We start from the raw sequence: 19,427 nt of genomic DNA on the forward strand, positions 1-19,427 counted from the left end.
ATCCCAGGACCCCAAGATCATGACCTGAGCTGAAGGCAGATGCTTAACCGACTGAGCCACCCAGATACCCCATGACATTTCTTTTTTCCTTTTGGACTTTGGCATTTGTTACCCGAGACCTGGAGGGAAACAAATGTAAACGTTGACACTAGCCCTTTTAGTAACAGCGCTGGAGGGGAGCTTTTTGTGGTGTGGTAATGAGGTCGCCCTTGCTCGACATGATCAACTAGACGTTTGCAGAGTGTTCCCTCCATTTCCTGGGGTTGCACAGTGGCGGCTCCTCAAATAGGTACCATACCACCGACAAAGCTTTGATTGCACGGCTTTTGTTTTCTGCTGAGTGTTTTTGAAACAGTATTTATTGGGAGAAGTTCAAACATGTGTACAGACAGAGAGACTCGTGTAATGACCCCCCCCATGCATCCAGCAGCAAACTTCAACGCGTCACGGCAATCCCCGCTCAGCTGTACCCTCGCTCCCCAGTCTATTCGGATTGGTTAATGTTGGCTCACGTATTTGAAGGTAAATCCTAGATATCACGCCCCCCCCCTTACAGATTTCTGCCTGCAACTGCTTGTCTGCACCAAACACATTTTTTGCAACAACCACAATGCCAACATTGTGATTAACAAAGTAACCCGGTAACACGGGTTCTTTCATATCACTTAGCACCCAGCCCATGTTCGAATTTCCCTACATGTTCCGGGAATGCCTTTCGGCGAGGTCTGTGTGAATACGGATCGCAGCCAGAGCGGGCTGCTGATGCGCACATGCCCGCCGGCCGGCCTCGCGCACACACGCCCATCGCGGCGCGGGCTGCCCGGCCTCGTGCGCGTCTCTTCTCGTCTGTTCTCTGGATGCTCCAGGCCGGGAGGAAAGGGACTGTGCGCTCATCATCTCTACAGTCCCCATTCTGAAGCAGATGGTCTGAGCGGGAGCCCTGGCTCTACCAGTTAATTAGCTTGGTCGGTAACCAGCTACTTTTCCTCTAATTGTCCTGTCCAGACCAACGCGGCTTCGTCTGTGAAACAGGTGACAGTAGGAGCTCGCAGGCGCTGTGCGGGTTGACGAGGTGCAGAGCAGATGGACCGGGGCCTGGCACGCGGTACTTAGGAGCGCCGGGCTCTAGGCATGCAACCCCCGAGGGCGGCAGAGACCACCTCCTCCGGGCTGCTCCACTGGGGCTCAGGGACCCCTGGATGCACAGCGACAAGCACGACGAAACACGTGCCTCCCCCGAGACGGAGTAACAGCGCAGTGCCTCACGTTACACCTTCCGACGCGCGGACCTGCCTTCTCTTCCCTCTGCCTTTGAGGTTACACCAGGGAAACCAGGGCGCCAAGCCAGGATGGGATGAGTGTGTGGGTTTTAGGACAAAAAGGCCTCCTTGTTGTTCCTTCTGGAAATCGGCGGCTCCCTCCCATGGGTGAGGTGGACGGGCCTGCCCTCCGCGCGCTCCCCGGGCTCCCCGCGCTCCCCGGCGCAGGGCCGGCGCGGGGCGCGCTGGGGGCGTGTCCGTGGGCCGCCGGCGGGCTCTGGCCCCACCCACCGGCGGGCTCTGGCCCCACCCACCGGCGGGCTCTGGCCCCACCCACCGGCCGCCTCAGGACACCTGCCGGCCCGAAGCTGGGAGGAAGGCGGGCGCGCTCCTGCCCCGTCCGAACAGTAAGCGCCTTCCCGGCCAGCAACGCACGCCTGCTTCTTCACGCTACAAAACACACCGCCTCCACTGCGGGTTTTAGGGCCAGGAAGCCACTTGGCCTAGCGGGGAGATCGTTTTGCTTCACTTTTAAAGGCACGGCTGGTTCTTGGCAAGTTTTGGGGGTGGGGGTGGGATGTTTATCGTCGACATCCTCCTGTCTGCCTTCGTGTATCACTCACCACAACCTGCCCCCTGCAGCAGGCAACCCGCCCAGACCCGTCTACCTTTCAGAGGATCTGCTCGGTCTCTTCACAAAAGAAATGGAGTCCGTTCATGAAAGAAATCCCACGGTCCCTCACGCCCCTGCACAAGCAGTGTGGCAGCTGGTTCACCATGGCCCATCAAGCATCTTTTGCAAAGCACTTATGTACCCAGATGCTAACTAAAGGAACCTGCCGGTGGGAAAGTGAGCTGCGCCCCCGGGGCCGGTTCCCTGGCTGCCCCTCTCCTCCCTCCCTGGACAAGTGCAGCTTCCTGGAGTCCCCGCCCCAGCCCTGGCGAGGTGACTTGGGCTCGTCACTGCCTCTCTCAGCCTGTCTCCTCTGTACAATGGGGCTACAGCTCCACCTAGCTCAGCCCTTAGGGCTGCATGAGCGAAGATGCGCAGGGCGGGCGTCTGCGAGCACCACGAGAGCAGGGGTGAACTCGGCAGGGTGGACCTAAGGGCCCTGGGGGGTCATGTTCTTTGGACGTGCTTTTTAAAATGAGGTCCCCAGCCATCAGCTTATCCTGGCAAAGTATGAGAAATACAAGTTCTCAGGCTCCTTCCCAGACCAACGGAATCAGAAATCCTGGGGCCCACTAGTCCTTGTTCGCAGTCTCCCCCCACCCCCCGCCCTGCCCCTGGGGTAACACTTTCACATCAACTCTGCATCGAGCCACAGTTGTGAGCTGGGTAGTGAGGCTGAAGGCAGGCTTTATCCCCATTTATACAAAACAAGAAATCTGGCTCAGAGGCCCTGCAAGAGGTAACAGGCATTTGTCAGGCGCACACACCACGGCCAGACCTGACATTACACGCCGAAACCAGGATGGTCTCTGCACTTAGGAGGGAAAGACAGCTAGAGACCGGGAGGGGGGCCCGTTTCTATTCCACAGCCAGACCTCTGCTAACCTGCAAAGCACCAGGTTGCAGATGAGACTCACTTTGACCCCTACTGCTTTCGAATCTTCCTTACAAGTGCAGTTCTGGGGCACCTGGGTGCCTCATGGGGTTACGTGACTAACTCTTGATTTCGGCTCAGGTCATGATCTCCTGGTCGTGGGATTAAGCCCTACCTCGGGCTCCAGCTCAGTGGGAGTCTGCTTGAGATTCTCTCCCTCCGCCCCCTCCTCTCTAAAATAAATCTTAAAAAAAAAAAAAGTACAATTCTAGGCGTTTGTTAATTGCCTTAGATGGAGGCAAATATCACGCAGTATTTAGTTTAGCCAAACTAGGAGAAATATCAGTTTTTTATATTATGTACTTTGCCTTATCAGTGACTTCCTGATATAATCTTCTAGAGCTTATAAATTTCACCCACCACATGATCTCATCCCTTATTTCTGCAGTGTTTTACAGTTCAACTAATGCTTTTCCACACCTTCCCTACTGATCTTCACAATAACTCTAGGTGAGAACTGACATGCAGTCCCGCTGTCCACACGAGGAAACACAAGGCTCAGCGAGGTCACAGGAGTAAGTGGCAGAATCATCTGTATAGCGGATATTTATCAGACATCACATCGAAGCCCCAAGTCCTACGGTCATCGGGATGGCTCGGCTCGCTGGGATTCTGACTGTCTGCTGTGTGGCACACGGGGGAGTGACAGAGGGACACGGGCGTGGGCAGTGGCGCACCTCAGGTACATTTATTCACGCCACAGGGGACACAACACGTCTACAAGTGTACGGCAGGGCTCCATGTTCCCATCTAACAGCGCACTGAGATTTACAGACAGACTGATGCTCCATCGGACGTGCGCTCCAAGTACAGCCGGTCAATGATGGCCATGAGCAGGCGCAGGACTGGAAGCTGTAGAAAGAGACGCATAATACAGACATCATTGAAGAAGAAAGGAAACCATGGAAGACAGTTTATTACGTGAGTATTAACAAGTCAGAAACTGTAAACGACAGTTTTCAATACTACGAAGACACGTGGAGGGTCATTTCTACGAGGAGCACCCAGCAGGTGTGAGGGTTTCGTGTACTCCCCTCGTGCACCCGGGAGCCCGCCTGCCAGCACCAGGCCGCAGCGCAGGGGACTGTCTTCTCCCCAGGGGTCACCAGCCAGCCCCGGGGCTTTGGGAGGACTCAAATGACCACAGTTCCACTGTCATTTGGGGAAGAGTGAAGACATGTCCAGCACCAAGACATACATTCATGTGGTGCTTTCTCTCCAGACACACTTCACACGGCGGCTTCCTGCACAGCTAGCCTGGTGCTGCCCTCCTGGTGGCAGCAGCGACCCCCTGTTTCCTGGTACCCCTGGCAGGTTTACTTGGCCCGAGGCGGTGAGCAATGGTTTTCAACGCTCAGACTGTAAGAAGAACCTCAGAATTCCCTTTTCCAGCAGGGACAGCAAACCTCACATTCTCTAGTACCCACTGCACCGTATACGTTTGTAAGCATGACACACCTTGTCCTGAAAAGGTTCGATGGTGTTTCGCGTTCCCCATCCCTTTGAAGAAGCAAAAATCTTACCTTTCAAAGCTTTACTTCTTTTATCTGAAATAAAAAGAAAGAAACATTGGTTGTATCAACACTTTACAAAAATGTTTTTGGTCAACTGACCACTGCTAAAGTCAACATCTGGCTGAAAAGTCCGCAGCTGAGGTAAAGCGGTTCCGGGAAGTTTCAGCAAACCGGAGTTTCGACAGTGCCTCCCAGCCAAGAGGTGGCACCGCTCCCACCAGATATGTCTAGGAGCGGTGAAGGACTCCCGCTCCCTACCATTCCCCAGACTCCAGTCTTGGAGTTAACAGTTTCTCCCTTCTCTCCTCTTCTAAACCAACTGCTTATTAATACACGATTGGGCCTCATCTCTGTTCCACTGAGTCATCTCTGCTGCAAAGGTCACCCTGCCCCCACTTCTATTATAAAAACAGTTCAAATGTTCACAGCGGTGGGACAGGTACAGTAATACACCACACGCCAGGACACTCCACCCCTAACGACTTCCGCCGTCTCTTCCAACGAAGGACATCTCCTGTGCATTCGAAACACCATTGGTACACCTAGGGAACTCAGAATCCCCCATTATCAAGGCCTTGTTCACATCTCCCCAGTTGTCCCCAAATGTCTCTTTACAGCTGACATGTACTCCCCACATTTTAACAAAGGGTTCTGATGCTCACTTCTGGGTAAGAACTGTTGTTCCTTCACAAGATGAATCATGATTCCTTTTGAAAATGATGTTCATTCTGCCTGCTAATGAATCGACATAAAGAAACTTACCAGCACTCCTGATTTTATAAACGATGACACTCATCAACCCCATTCCTAACCAAATCTCCTGGTAAACCTGGGTATAGTAGGGCTTCATGGGGATCCAAACATTTTTAATAAGGCTTTGAAGCATCTGAAAAGGAACACAGTGATAAATATTACCATCACTATCTTTTTTTTTTTTAAGATTTTATTTATTTGAGAGAGCGAGCATGAGCAGCAGAGGATGGGCAGAGGGAGAAGGAGACTCCCTGCTGAGCAGGGAGCCCGATGCAGGGCTCGATCCTAGGACCCTGGGACTATGATCCGAGCCGAAGGCAGACGCTTTACCGACTGAGCCACCCAGGCGCCCCACCGTGACTGTCGTTTTAAAGCTAACTGGTAAGAGGTTCCCATATATTCTTAAAGTAGACCGTTTCATGTGCCACTCTCCAGCAGCCATTCTTACCCGTAATGGGGCCCCCGCTCAGCAGCTCTTCAAGCCCCACTCACCTCCAAGGCTGCCAACCTCGGCCATCCTGGTGCTCCACCACCCCTCACCCCTCGAGCCCCAGAGTGCCCAGCCCGTGCCATCTTGCACTGTCCCGAATGTCCCTCTTCCTCACAGCTGTTCTCCACTGATGCTATGCCCAAAATTACACACCACGTTTTTCAAACTTTTAAATAAAAAAACTAGTATGTTTGCATCACCATGTGAAGAACTGCTGGCATTCAGAGCTGAAAAAGAACACAGGTCCTTGTGAGACCCACACTCAGCCTAGAAATCTGCTGCTAAATGCAGACAGTGCAGGATGACGAGGTCACTTCCTGAGAGCTGCAATTACGACATCACTTATTTAATGAATAAAAACATTTACCTAATTACTGGATTTTGATTGGGAAAAGTCATCAAATACTGAACTGACAAAGTTTGCTGATATGAGCAGGTCTCAAAGTAAGGCTTTTGATTATAATTTACTAGACTCTAAAATTTGATGCCCTTATTTTCATTTTAGCTTTGTAACATCTCAAGTGGTCTATTAAACTACAGTCATTCAAATCATTGTCAGGAATAACCAGATCCAAGTACTTTGCATTTTCCTTGAAAACACTACTTTGGCTTCAGTTAGTAATGCCGCTCGTCCCCACCCTGACCAGAGCCTCATCTACTGCTTTTTTGCGTCACTATTCGGGCTACATGGAATTTTACTTCTCTTCACTTTCCTCCTGCACGATCATTGTCTACTCAGCAGATGTGAACCGAGCACGTACTAGGTGGCAGGCATTGTTTAGGGGCTGAGAAACCAGCTCCCAAGGCGGCGGAACACCTGCGACAGGGGTGTCCTTGGCAGAGGCAGCGTATGTGCCGAGACCCCAGGTCAGGACGGACTTGCAGAGTCTGGGAGGAAAGGGAAGCCACAGTGGCTGCCCAGATTCAAATCCCGCCAACTTCCAGTGCCTCAATTTCTTCCTCTGGAAAACAGGGATAAAACCACCACCCACCCACAAAGGGAGCTTAGGAAGAAGAGCTCCTCTGCATCCAGAATTTACAGTGTGTGGCGTCCCATGCTGAGTGCTGTGATATACAATACCACGGCTAGACTGTGGGAGGGAGGAGGAACTGGGTCATTTAGGGCCTTGGAGGCCATGGTGAAGAATTCAGCTTTTACTCTAAGAATGTCGGGCACCCACAGCGCTCACAACGAGCTTACATACTTACCTCCCGCACCACTGCCTACCCCCTACGAAGTGGCTACTTGCGAGAGAGTTGCCGGGGGTCACACAGCTGGATCTATGGATCACCCTGCCCCCCAATCCTCATTACTAGGGCGAATCAGCTCGTCTGAGAAGAGAACTTATTCAGGCTGAGGCACTGTCCTAAAGGCTAGCCAGCCCCACCCCCGCCCCAAGTGTGACCTTGAACGATGTGGTTGTGTCCTCCTCCCGGAACCCCTTGCAGAGACGTCTACCCTCACACTTCCTGTCCTCAGACTGGGATGCTCTGTCACAGCATGAGGATCCCAGAAACCAACAACCCTGCCCTTAGAAGGTGCCTGAGAAGACCCAAACAGGACCTGCAGGAGGCCTCTAAAACCCCAGGTGAGGGACCGAGTGCATTCCCCTCCTCCTCGAGCCTGGCAGTGACTGGGCAAGAAGGTGTTCCCAGCTCCCAGTGCGGCCAGAATCCTGGGTTCCAACCCCAACCTTGGCCAAGTCCCTGGAGTTGTCCTTTCAGAAGGTTGCCCCTCTGTGACACAGGGTTATGTCCACCTGCCTCACAGGGATCTTGCTGGCAGGCAAGGAGGGAACGTGAATGGCCCAGCTGGTCATCGGTCACAGCAACAGCGGAAGGAAGTGCTACAAACACCCCGCTGAAGGCAATGTTACCAAGCTCCTGGGATCCTAAGAGGGACATAAGAAGATGCCCTCACGTAGGCCAGATGAAGATCTGCATGGAGAACAGCAAAGCACACTGAGAGAGTGCAAAGGAGGGAAGAAGGGGCTGCAAAGACGTCAGCTACCCCATTTTCTGCTCAGGACTCAGGGCCCCCAGCATCGTCTCTTCACCTAGAATTATCCTGGACTGCTCCTCCTACACTACAAACACTTACCTATCCCCGCCCGACTTTCCTTTTGGCCAAGATTGTCATAATCTTCTGGACAAGCGACCTCTTCATAAAGTGAGGCCCTTTCCCATCTGAGTCCACTGTCCGTCCACATTACCAGCTTTGTGTGGGGGTTTAATTTTTTTTAAAGATGTTATTTATTTATTTGACAGAGAGACAGCAAGACAGGGAACACAAGCAGGGGGAGCGGGAGAGGGAGAAGCAGGCTTCCCGCTGAGCAGGGAGCCCGATGTGGGGCTGGATCCCAGGACCCCGGGATCATGACCTGAGCCAAAGGCAGCCGCTAACGACTGAGCCACCCAGGCGCCCCTGTGCGGGGGTTTTAGAGCACTCACTCCTCCAAAGGCCCATCCTTTGGTCAAATGGGCGTCCCCTGCGTCTGCGAAGTTTTGGGCAGTTAACAGCAAACTATTAGCTGGCCTTACACGGGAGACAGGTACGTCTGACCCGCTGAGGCCCAGACTGGGCTTCCAGAGCTAAGTGCCACACAGTTGCAACCGTCGCCTCTGGCCCCGTCGTGCGCCCCGTGTCCCCGCCCTAAGGCCTGCTGTGCACTGCGCTGCAAGAAAACCCGAGGTACCAAGGAGAGAAGGTACGAGACGCGGGGCAGGCGCTCCAGGCCGGGGTCGGGGCTCCATCTCTAAGCGCGGCGCGCCCTCGGGCAGGTGGCCGACCCGGCACGGCCGGGGCGCGCTCCCCATCATCGGAGGAGCGCGGCGGTCCTGGCCAAAGGACAGGGAGGGACTTCCCGCGACCCGCCAGTCCGCGGAACGCCTCCCTTCACCGGCCGGGGCCGCGGGAGGACCCCAAGGTCAGCGGGGCCCAGGCGGCTCTCTCGCTCGTCGCCCTGCGCCCCGCGGGCCTAGCGGCCCCGCTCGAAACAGCCGGCCGCGCCCCCCGCACTCACCTCGGCGCAAGAACCCCGGCTCAGGCCGCCGCAACAGCCACCGCCAACGACTTGGAAAGGTCACCGAATGCGCAAGCGCCGCGCGGGGCCCGCCGGGAAGGCGGAAGGAGCGGCGGCGCTCCGAGGCCAGAGCGCCTCCCGGACCGAGCCTGGGCACCACAGCGCCCCCAGCGGTCGCCCCGGTCAACCTGAAAAAGGGGCCGTCTTTACTTCCTGAATTTAAGGCTGCGAAGTCGTCTCACCTTCGTGGTTTTCTTGCTCTTTCTCTTTGTATTAACTTTTTTGCTCTGCACATTTTTATGCAGCGATTTCTGTGCATAGTAGGTTTAGTCAACAGACACTGGGCTTAACAGACACAGGCTTTCAAAACAACTCGGCTTACTATGTGCAAGGAAATAAACAAGACTGAAAATTTCAGCAGAAAACTGGAAACCGTAAAAAAAGAAACAAAAAACCACTTAGCCGATCTGAAAAAGAACCAAATAGAAATTGGGTACGTTTAGCAGGAGATTAGATCAGAGAGCTAGGGTACAACAGAAAAGTCCCTCATATGTGTAACTGAAGGCTCAGAAGGAAAGGAGAGTGAGATGGGCAGAAATATTAGAAGAGATAATGGCTGGCTGAGAATTTTTCAAAAGTGATGGGGACAAAAAATACACCAAAGATTCAAAAAGCCTTCCAGAAACCTAGCAGGCAGATAAATGAAAATAGACCAACACCTTGAAACATCATAATAAAACCACAGAAAACTAAAGATGAGGAAAAAATCTTAATTGTCAATCTAGAATTCTATGCATGCCGAAATTAGCTTTCAATAAGGAAGGCAAAATAAAGACATTTTGGATAACCAAAGACTGAGAGAATAATCACCAGTAGATTCACAGTTTAAAAAAAAAAAATCAATGTTCTTTATTCAGGTGGAAAGAAAGTGAGCTCAGATAGAAGGATGAGGACACAGGAAGGAAGAGCAACAAGCATGGTCCTGCTTCGAAGGGACAAAGGCTTAGGACAAATGAAAACTGCATTCACCACCTAAAAATCTTGCTATTTTAGGATAGTCGTGCTCAAGTTGTGGTTTGGGGGTTTCCAAGAACTCCGGGGATCAAAACTATTTTCATAACAATGGCAAAATGTTTTTGTCTTTTTCGCTAGAAGTATCTCACAAGGGTTCTGTGGCGTTTTCCAGAGACCGACTTGTGATGTCACAACAGAATGAATACAGAAACAAATATGAGAATCCAGCTATCTTCCATGAAGGCAGACATTAAGAGATCTACAAAAATGTAGAAGTGTCATTCTTCGCACACATATAGTGCCTTTTCATCAAAATATTCCCTTTAGCATCAAATAGGTTTATTATTGCTATTTTTAAATGAATTAATAAGTGTCTCAGTTGTAATCCCTAATAAAGTAGATGTAACCTACATAAACAAAAGTTCTCTAGGGGCTTCATTAATTTTTTTAAAAGATTTTATTTGTCAGAGAAAGAGAGAATGAGAGGGAGAGCAAGCGAGCACAGCAGGGGGAGCAGCAGGCAGAGGGAGAAGCAGGCTCTCCGCTGAGCAAGAAGCCTGATGTGGGACTCGATCCCAGGACCCTGGGATCATGACCCGAGCCGAAGGCAGACGCTTAACCGACTGAGCCACCCAGGTGCCCTGCTTCATTAATTTTTAAGAGTATAAAGGGGTCCTGAGATAAGGACCCAGTTTGTGAACCACTGTCTTGGAAAAGAATGTTTGAGACTTAAAATAAGGTAGGAAACTGCTGAGGACGACAACAAGCATTTAGGAACAACTTACAAATATCATCATAATCTATTTTAAGATAAAGCTTTTGAACTTCACACTCCACTTGAGATCAACAGAATTTTCATGTCTTTTGTTGCAAAGCCAAAACACCCTATGAAAAATACGTCTTCAAAGGAAACAGAGTATTTGAAGACAGAGCCACCCAGCAGATTTATGCAGAGTGCAGAATTCTGCATTTTGCAGCTGAGAAGGTCAGAGAAGACATGAAGGTACTTGGGACACTTCTCCCACTTTGTCAAGAGTGCTGCTTACCGGCACCAACATCATTTATAATTGTCTCAACTGCTGTTTTCCCTTTGGGTCTGCGGCACAAACTGTTCTGAGAATGAAAATACGCAAAACCTCCACCAAGGCCCATGGCTTCCTCTGTGCTCTGGTCTAAATGTCTACAAGCCTTTTAAGAGCTGTCAAGCTGGGCGCCTGGGTGGCTCAGTTGGTTAAGTGACTGCCTTCGGCTCAGGTCATGATCCTGGAGTCCCGGGACCGAGTCCGGCATCGGGCTCCCTGCTCAGCGGGGAGTCTGCTTCTCCCTCTGACCCTCCCCCCTCTCATGTGCTCTCTCTCTCTCTCATTCTCGCTCTCTCAAATGAATAAAAAAATAAAATCTTAAAAAAAAAAACTGTCAAGCTGTCTCAACTTTGGAGAGGAATGCAAGGTGAGCTGTGCTAATTGAGTATGAAGCACCAAGAACTACCAATGAAATGAAGGGGTCAAAGCTATTTTCTGTGACGACACAGAATGCTAACTACAACTCAGGAAAGTGGCAATTAAATGAGAACAAATTTTGAAACTGAAGCATCAAGACAGTCTCCTTAAACTCAAAACTCAAGAGGACTGAAGGAGATAGTAACCCAAAAGTTCAAAGAACATAGAAAAAAGCCTTCCAATCACTTTACACCTGTTAAAATGATTAAAATCAAAATGACAAGAAATAGCAAGTGTTGGCAACACTTGGGAGGAAAAGGAACCCTTGAACACTGTTGGTGGGAATGTAAATTGGTGCAGCCACCATGGAAAACAGTATGGGGGTTCCTCAAAAAATTAAAAATAGAACTACCATATGATCCAATAATTCCAATATTGAATATTCACCCAAAGAAAACAAAAACACTAATTTGAAAAGATAAAGCACCCCTACGTTTATTGCAGTATTATTTATAGTATTTTTAGTCAATGCTGAACGACGTATCAAGAGTCTCGATGACTTCACGATTACATTTTTATTTATTGCAAGACGGGTTCTTTCGCATTGCAGAAGATGTGCGTGTGAGGGACAGTTCTGCAGGCGGCTGCAGCTGCACAAGTCAGAGCGGGAGGCCCAGAGCCCGCGATGGAAACGAGCGGGTGGCCCGGATCCGCACCAGGCTGGGCTCCTTTTTTTGTGACACACCTGGAGGGTAACCCGCCGCTCTGCCTTCTGTCCGCAGTGTCCTGCGGCTGAGCTCTGGCTTGCCAGCCTCGGAGCACTTTCCAGCCTAACCGGACTTCCCATGGCGGTCAGCCCCGCTCTCGGGTCCTTCCACCTGCTCTCCCCCGCGGTCCCTCCCGAGCGCCGAGGGCAGGACGGCTGGCGGGCGTTCGCGGCTCTTCCCGTCCTGCGCGCTGGCCTCCTTCCTCTGGACACCCTCGCTGCGTCCCGCCCGCCTCATCCTCCGGCTCTTTCCTAGGGCTCCGTCCCCCACCTCCACCCTTCCAGAGCTCCGTCTGGACCATTTCCCCGACTCGCAGCGTCGTACCAGCCGCCGTCTGCGGACGACCACCCCGCCCGGGCCTCTGGCCGCGGAGGACGCCGCACGTCCGAGGCCGGCTTAGGCAAGAAGGCGAATTCCACTTAGTTACGCTGGGCCCCGCGGACCTTGTTCCAGGCCCTCAGTGCAGGCCTTCGTCCCGGAGGACCTTCCCCCGCGAATCGCTCCCACAATCGCCCTCCGCACGCCTCCTTCCTGCTTACCCTGCAGGTGTCCACTTCGGTGGCATCTTCTCCCGGAAGCCTTTCCTGACCTTCTTGCTCCTGTGCCCAGGTCAGGTGCAAGGTGTCCGGGGTAGCGGCCAGCTGTTTACCTCAACAATACACACTCAGATCCCTTCTCCCGTTGGCCTCCACCTCCCACCCTGAGGTCTCTCGGCCCGGGACCCCAGCAGCTCTGCACTGGGCCCGGCACACAGCAGGCGCTCAACCAACGTCGGGCCCTCGTGGGCGGGAAGCGCCACGCCGCGGACACGATCTTAGAGGGAACAGGTGGAGAGCGAGTCAAGACTAAGTTCTTGCGCCCCCTGGTGGCTGAGGCCCGGGGCCCCCAGAGTGTCTAGGGGGCTGATTCAGGGACAGCCGCGGTGGCGCAGGCGCTCTCCGCACGACTGCCCACGCGCGGAGAGGCTGGGCTGGCAGCACGCGGTCCGGGCCGTGCGGGCGCTGGCGCGTTCTGATTGGAGGGCCCGGGCGGGGCGGGGTCAGCGGCACGAGGTCCGGGCCGTGCGGGCGCTGGCGCGTTCTGATTGGAGGGCCCGGGCTGGGTGGGGTCAGCGGCACGAGGTTCGGGCCGCGCGGGCGCTGGCGCTCGCGCTGGCGCGTTCTGATTGGAAGGCCCGGGCGGGGCGGGGTCAGCGGCACGAAGTTTGGGCCGGGCGGGGCCGGGTGGACGGCACGAGGTTCGGGCCGCGTGGGCGCTGGAGCGTTCTGATTGGAGGGCCCGGGAGGGGCGGGGTCAGCGGCACGAGGTTCGGGCCGCGCGGCGCTGGCGCGTTCTGATTGGAGGGCCCGGGCTGGGTGGGGTCAGCGGCACGAGGTTCGGGCCGCGCGGGCGCTGGCGCTCGCGCTGGCGCGTTCTGATTGGAAGGCCCGGGCGGGGCGGGGTCAGCGGCACGAAGTTTGGGCCGGGCGGGGCCGGGTGGACGGCACGAGGTTCGGGCCGCGTGGGCGCTGGAGCGTTCTGATTGGAGGGCTTGGGCGGGGCGGGGCCGCGTTCCTGGCGTCACCACGTTGCGCCGTCACGTTCCCGACGTCGTCTGTTCCCGCGGCTCCGCGGGGCAGTTGTGACGGCGTCGACGCTAGGCCGGCAGCATGCTGCGCAAGCTCACCCTCGACCAGATCAACGACTGGTTTACGATCGGCAAGACCGTGACGGATGTGGAGCTGCTGGGCTCGCCGCCCGCTTTCCCGGCCGAGGCGGCCAGGGACGAGGCGCAGCGCCGGGACGTGGCCCCAGGCTTGGCCCCTGCGGCCCAGGCCCAGCCCGTGGCGTCCAGGAGGTAGGCCGGCGAGGCGCGGGCGCGGCCCGGGAGGGGGGCGGGGGGGTGCGTGGGCTCCCCAGGCGCCGCGTGACCCCGTCCGTGGCCCCCAGGCTGCCCCCGAGCCGGCTGGCCGTCCGGCGGGCCTCATCCAGTGACCCAGGCACTGGGTCAAAGGGACAGAGAGAACCTCGGCTCCTTCCGGAGGCCGAGCCACCCGACTTTGGTTCCCTTTCTCAGTGTTTTATTAATAGACTTCGTCTTTTAGAGCCGTTGAGGTTTACAGAAAAATGGAGCGAAGCCCCAGGTCCTGAGTGCCTCCTTCAGCCCACCACCAGCGTCCCTGTTCGTCCCTTGCTTTAGTGTCCTTCGTGTGTTACCACGGAGCGACCCTGTGCCCGTGTTCTCAGTAACGCAGTCGGTAGTTGAGGGGTCGCTCCTGGCGGCGGTGTGTGTGGCTGTGGACAGGTGGCAGCCACTGATCCTTCTGTCTGTCCCGCGTTTTCCGTCGTCCTGCAGTTGGAATCAGACCATGTGTTGCCTTTTCAGATTGGCTACTTTGATTTTGCAATATGCACTTAAGTTTCCTTCGTATTTTTTCATGGCTTGGTAGCTTTTTTTTTTTTTTTTTTTTTTTAAATAAGTGCTGAATAATACTCCATGCGGTGGATGGACGTAGCACAATCTCTGCATTCAGCTACTGAAGGATGCCGGGTGCTTCCGAGTTTTGACAATTATGAGTAAAGCTGTGGTAAACATTTCTGTGCAGGTTTTTGTGGGTCAAAAGTTTTCGCCCATTTGGGTGAATATCAAGCAGTTGGAATGCTGGATCTTTGTTCAGTTTTATTAATGCTCTTCCTCCCACTATTTTTTTTTTTTTTTAGGATTTTTTTTATTTACTCCAACTATTTTTTGACTGAAGTAACTGCTGTTGGTTCATCTGTTCACATGATTTTGGTGGAAATAAAAAGGCAAGAGGAGGCCTTCCGTTTTTTAGAAAACCCAGATCGGGTGTGTAGAAACACCTGCTCCCTCTTTAAAGCAGGCCAGTGTGGAAGTACTCCCATCTTGGGGTATCTGTGTCACTGCTTGGACTTCCCCCCGCCCCGAGTTCAACACCTTTTACAGCTGAGAGGGTGGTTTTGTGTTTTACTTTTTAAAAAAGTTATTCTTGTTCTTTAGCCCCATTAAGTTTTCATGGGTTTGCTTCAAGCATCTGTAGACAAGCTTCAGGCCCTTGTAGAGTCAAGGGCAACTTGGGATCTTTGGTAAATTTTTTTCTTGGATACAGGGAAGGGACAAAGAGACCCTTGTGCAGCTTTAGAGTGGCCGTTTTGTTTCTGTTCTTGCACACTTTGTTTCCTTGAAGAGTACTGGTGAATGGTCCTGTGGACTATCCTGTCTCTTCAGTGCTCCCCTGCTTGTAGCAGGCAGAGCTGTGTTGCTTTTAAATAACTCATTGTGGTAGTGGAAGTAAATTATTGACCTTTTCAGAAACCGAAAGTACAGGTTTAAATGTTTTTCTAACTACTAAGGATCAATTTTTAAAATTTTCAGTCCTTCATGGACTGAGACTTTGAAAAATCAATAAAAATGGAATTTCGGAGTAATGGAATGAAAACAGACAAAATATAAGCCCTATTTAAAAATTATTATAGTCAACATATAAAATTATTTTGTAAAATTGCCATAAACATTTCAACTTCTGTAGGTAACTAGAAACAGGCAAATAACTAGAGACGGGCAGATAACGTTGAGGTTTGCTTGTCTGTATAGTGCTTTGAGTCTGAGTAGTACTTCTTCTGGAAGTCCCGTCCTGGGCCCTCACCACATACCTAATGCCAGAGGTTCTCCCATGTAGTAGGCACTCACATATAGCTATATTATTGAATCTTTGAAATAACCCCTTGACATTGATGGCATTATCTTGATTTTGTAGAAATCTGAAGGAAACAGACTTGGGTGGTAAAGTGGCTTGCCTAACTGATAAATAGTCATGGTAGGTAGAATGATCCACACCCTCCCCCCACAAAAAGAAAACCACTAGAACCTGTGACTACCTTATATTACATGGCAAAAGGGATTTTGCTGATGTAACTAAGGTTATAGTACCTAAAATAGGGAGATTACCTGGATTGTCTAATCACACGAACCTTAAAAACAGAGACCTTCTCCGACTGGAGCCAGGGATTTGAAACATGAGAGGGACTTGACCAGTTGTTGCTAGACTGGGCCACAAAGGAAGTAGAAGAATGTGGGCAGTTGGGAGCAAAGATGGAATCCTGGCTGACAGCCTTTAGGGAAATGGGGACCTCCGTCTTACAACTTAAAGGAACTGAATTTGGCTGACAACCTTAATGAGCCTCTTATAGTGAATGCAGCCCTGCCAACATTTTTTTTTTTTTTTTTTTGAGAGAGACGGAGAGAGGGAGAGGGCACGGGGGTGGGGGACAGAGGGAGAGAGACAGAATCTTAAGCAGGCTTCATGATCATCATGGAGCCCTATGTAGGGCTCAATCTCAGGACCCGGAGATCATGACCTGAGCCAAAATCAAGAGACGGAGGCTTAACTGACTGAGCCACCCAACCGACATCTTGATTTTGGCCTCATGGGACCTTGAGCAGAGGACCTAGTTGAGTCCACCTGAAGTTCTGATTTACAGAAACTGTGAGATGATAGATTTGTGTTGTTTTGAACTGCTGAATTGCTGAGTTTGTGGTAATTTGTTATGGCAGCAACAGAAAACTAATACAGTGGTAGAGTTGGGATTGACTTAGGGTGAGCTGACCTGAAAGCCAGTCTCAACCACAGTGGCTGGCTTGTTGACTGATGTCTTTCCAGAAAGGAGACTGAGTAGGTTTTGACCTTGGTGAGAAAACATTTGACGTACAGGAAGACAGGCTTTACAAGCATAGGATATCACATAGTGAAACCATGTCTGAGAGGACAGTCAGGCTAAGAGTAGCTTAGAGTAGCTCTCTGGAGTTCAGTCCACAAGAGCATTGTTAAATCAGCTTTATAGGTCATGTGAGTAGTGACCACCAGCATTAAAAGAAGAGAAGTAGAAAATATCAGACCCTTTAGCACCTTAGAGTGTACTTTGTCCCAGAGAAAACTTTCCCACTATATCCGGTGGTTCCTTTTACCCAGTTCCTTTTTATGTAATTCAGTGTTTCCTCCTTGGCACATCTCACGTGGGTTAAGTGCCTGCTGTGTTGAGCTTTGTGTCAGGGGACACAGGCGCACAACAGCCTCAGTCCTTCTGACAAGGGAAGTCCCACGTTATAGCTGAGGATCAGATAACTTGTTGAGAAAGTTACCGCCATCCCTTGTGTTATTATGTTGTAAGGATGGATGTGTTTGACTCCACATATAAGTATATTACTTTTTCCTTTTTGCCTTGTTGCTTTTCAGTATGTAGGCTTTGCACAGATGTTAATGTGTGTGTCATTCTCCAAGGATTCCTATTTTCTGTTCACTCACAAAGGCCATGTTTTTAAAAAATTTTTATTGTTATGTTAATCACCATCATTAGTTTTAGATGTAGTGTTCCATGATTCATTGTTTGTGCATAACACCCAGTGCTCCATGCAGAACATGCCCTCTTTAATACCCACCACCAGGCTAACCCATCCTGCCACCCCCCTCCCCTCTAGAACCCTCAGTTTGTTTCTCAGAGTCCATAGTCTCTCATGGTTCTTCTCCCCCTCCGATTTCCCCCCCTTCATTCTTCCCCTCCTGCTATCTTCTTCTTCTTCTTCTTTTCCTTAACATATATTGCATTATTTGTTTCAGAGGTATAGATCTGCACCTATTTTTGAGGTACAGAGATTCAACAGTCTTGCACAATTCACAGCACTCACCATAGCACATACCCTCCCCAGTGTCTATCACCCAGCCACCCCATCCCTCCCACCCCCCACCACTCCAGCACCCCTCAGTTTGTTTCCTGAGATTAAGAATTCCTCATATCAGCGAGGTCATATGATACTTGTCTTTCTCTGATTGACTTATTTCGCTCAGCATAATACCCTCCGGTTCCATCCACACTGTTGGAAATGGCAAGAGCTCATTCTTTTTGATGGCTGCATAATATTCCATTGTGTATATATACCACATCTTCTTTATCCGTTCATCTGTCAATGGACATCTTGGCTCTTTCCACAGTTTGGCTATTGTGGACATTGCTGCTATAAACATTGGGGTGCACATACCCCTTCGGATCCCTACATTTGTATCTTTGGGGTAAATACCCAGTGGTGCAGTTGCTGGGTCGTAGGGCAGCTCTGTTTTCAACTTTTTGAGGAACCTCCATACTGTTTTCCAGAGTGGCTGCACCAGCTTGCATTCCCACCAACAGTGTAGGAGGGTTCCCCTTTCTCCGCATCCCCACCAACATCTGTCGTTTCCTGACTTGTTAATTTTAGCCATTCTGACTGGTGTGAGGTGGTATCTCATTGAGGTTTTGATTTGGATTTCCCTGATGCCAAGCGATTTTGAGCATTTTTTCATGTGTCTTTTGGAAAGGCCATGTTTTTTTAAAGACCTTCTTATCTGTTTAACAGATTTAGTTTGGTAGGCCACTTTGCCATTAAAGTGTTCTGTATCTGTGTCCTACTGGAGTGGAGTAGCTGTGTGAGAGAGAATAGGGGAGCTCAGAGAGGGATGGAGCTGGGTCCAGAACTGTCCCTGAAATCAGGGAGGACTTTGCTACTTCATCTGAGGCTACTGGGGAACCATTGGAGGGCACTCTAGGGTTTTGAGCAGAGCTGTGACATGACTTAAGGCTTTAACGATCCCTGCTGTGTGGAATGGACTGGAGCGGGCCTAGGGCAGAAGCAGGGAGATCAGGGAAGAGTCTGTTGGTATTATCTTTGACGTCGCCTGTATGTGTCATCTTGGCTGGGGCATTACGCCTGTATTTGGCCCAGCATGATTCTGGATGTTTCTGTGAAGGTGGTTTTTGAATGAAATTAACATTTAAGTTGATGGATTTTTAGTAAAGCAGATTACCTTCCGAATTGTGGGTGGGCCTCATCAAATCAGTTGAAGACATGGCTAGAGAAAAGACTGACCTCCTGAAACAGGATGGAATTCTGCCAAATCCCTTTAGACTCGGACTGCAACTCCTCCTTGGGTTTCCAGCCTGCTGGCCTAGCTAATTCCTTAAAATAAATCTCTCTCTCTCTCTCTGTATACACACACATCCTGTTGGTTTTTTCCTCTGGAGAACGCTCACTAATACATCATCCAAGGAGAGAGGACGGTAGGTTAGACCAGGACTTAGCAGTGGAGGTGGTAAGCAGAGTGGAGTTCGGATATGTTTCTAAGACAGAGGCAAGGACTTTGTAGCTGGATCAGATACAGAACACGAGTGGGAAGCCAGTCGTGGGTGACACCAAGGTTTCTGGCTGAGCAGCTGGAGCATGTTGTCATTTACTGAGAAAGGCAGGACTTCAGGAGGAGCTGGTGTATGGGGAAGCAGTAGGAGTTTGATTCGAACACTTTAACTTGATATTACTAGTAGATCATGTAAATGTGGGCAGTAAATGTAAGCATCTGGAGTTGAGGAAAGAAACCTGGCTGGAGCCAGATGTTTGGGGATTTAAGGCTTTGAGACCAATGAGCTCACCCAGACTATGGGTGGTGGATCCTAGCGGGTGAGTGCTGAAGGAGAGGAGGTCCAAGGACCCAGGCCTGGACCTTGAACATTTAGAGGTTGACAAGATGGAATGAACAAAGGA

The 19,427-nt window shown here is 51.3% G+C and overlaps 1 protein-coding gene across 1 annotated transcript; it reads right to left on the reverse strand.

The window, feature by feature from the left end:
• Positions 1–3,528: 3,528 nt before the first annotated feature.
• ATP5MJ (ATP synthase membrane subunit j) lies at positions 3,529–8,782 on the reverse strand. The gene is made up of 4 exons (XM_036101692.2): positions 8,647–8,782; positions 5,143–5,266; positions 4,390–4,413; positions 3,529–3,718 (listed from the first exon to the last, which is right to left on the reverse strand). The coding sequence occupies exons 2-4, from the start codon at positions 5,264–5,266 to the stop codon at positions 3,684–3,686; spliced, it is 183 nt and encodes a 60-aa protein (XP_035957585.1). The 5' UTR covers positions 8,647–8,782; the 3' UTR covers positions 3,529–3,683.
• Between the last annotated feature and the right edge of the window lie 10,645 nt (positions 8,783–19,427).

This window comes from Halichoerus grypus, chromosome 8 (genome assembly GCF_964656455.1).
Source record: "Halichoerus grypus chromosome 8, mHalGry1.hap1.1, whole genome shotgun sequence".
Taxonomy (NCBI): domain Eukaryota; kingdom Metazoa; phylum Chordata; class Mammalia; order Carnivora; family Phocidae; genus Halichoerus; species Halichoerus grypus.

Coding starts and splice junctions, on each gene's coding strand:
- ATP5MJ (XM_036101692.2), bottom strand. CDS start 5,266: ATGCTTCAAAGCCTTATTAAAAATGTTTGGATCCCCATGAAGCCCTAC. Junction 4,414..5,142: donor TTATAAAATCAGGAGTGCTG/GTAAGTTTCTTT, acceptor TTTTTATTTCAG/ATAAAAGAAGTAAAGCTTTG. Junction 3,719..4,389: donor AAGAAGTAAAGCTTTGAAAG/GTAAGATTTTTG, acceptor CTCTTTCTACAG/CTTCCAGTCCTGCGCCTGCT.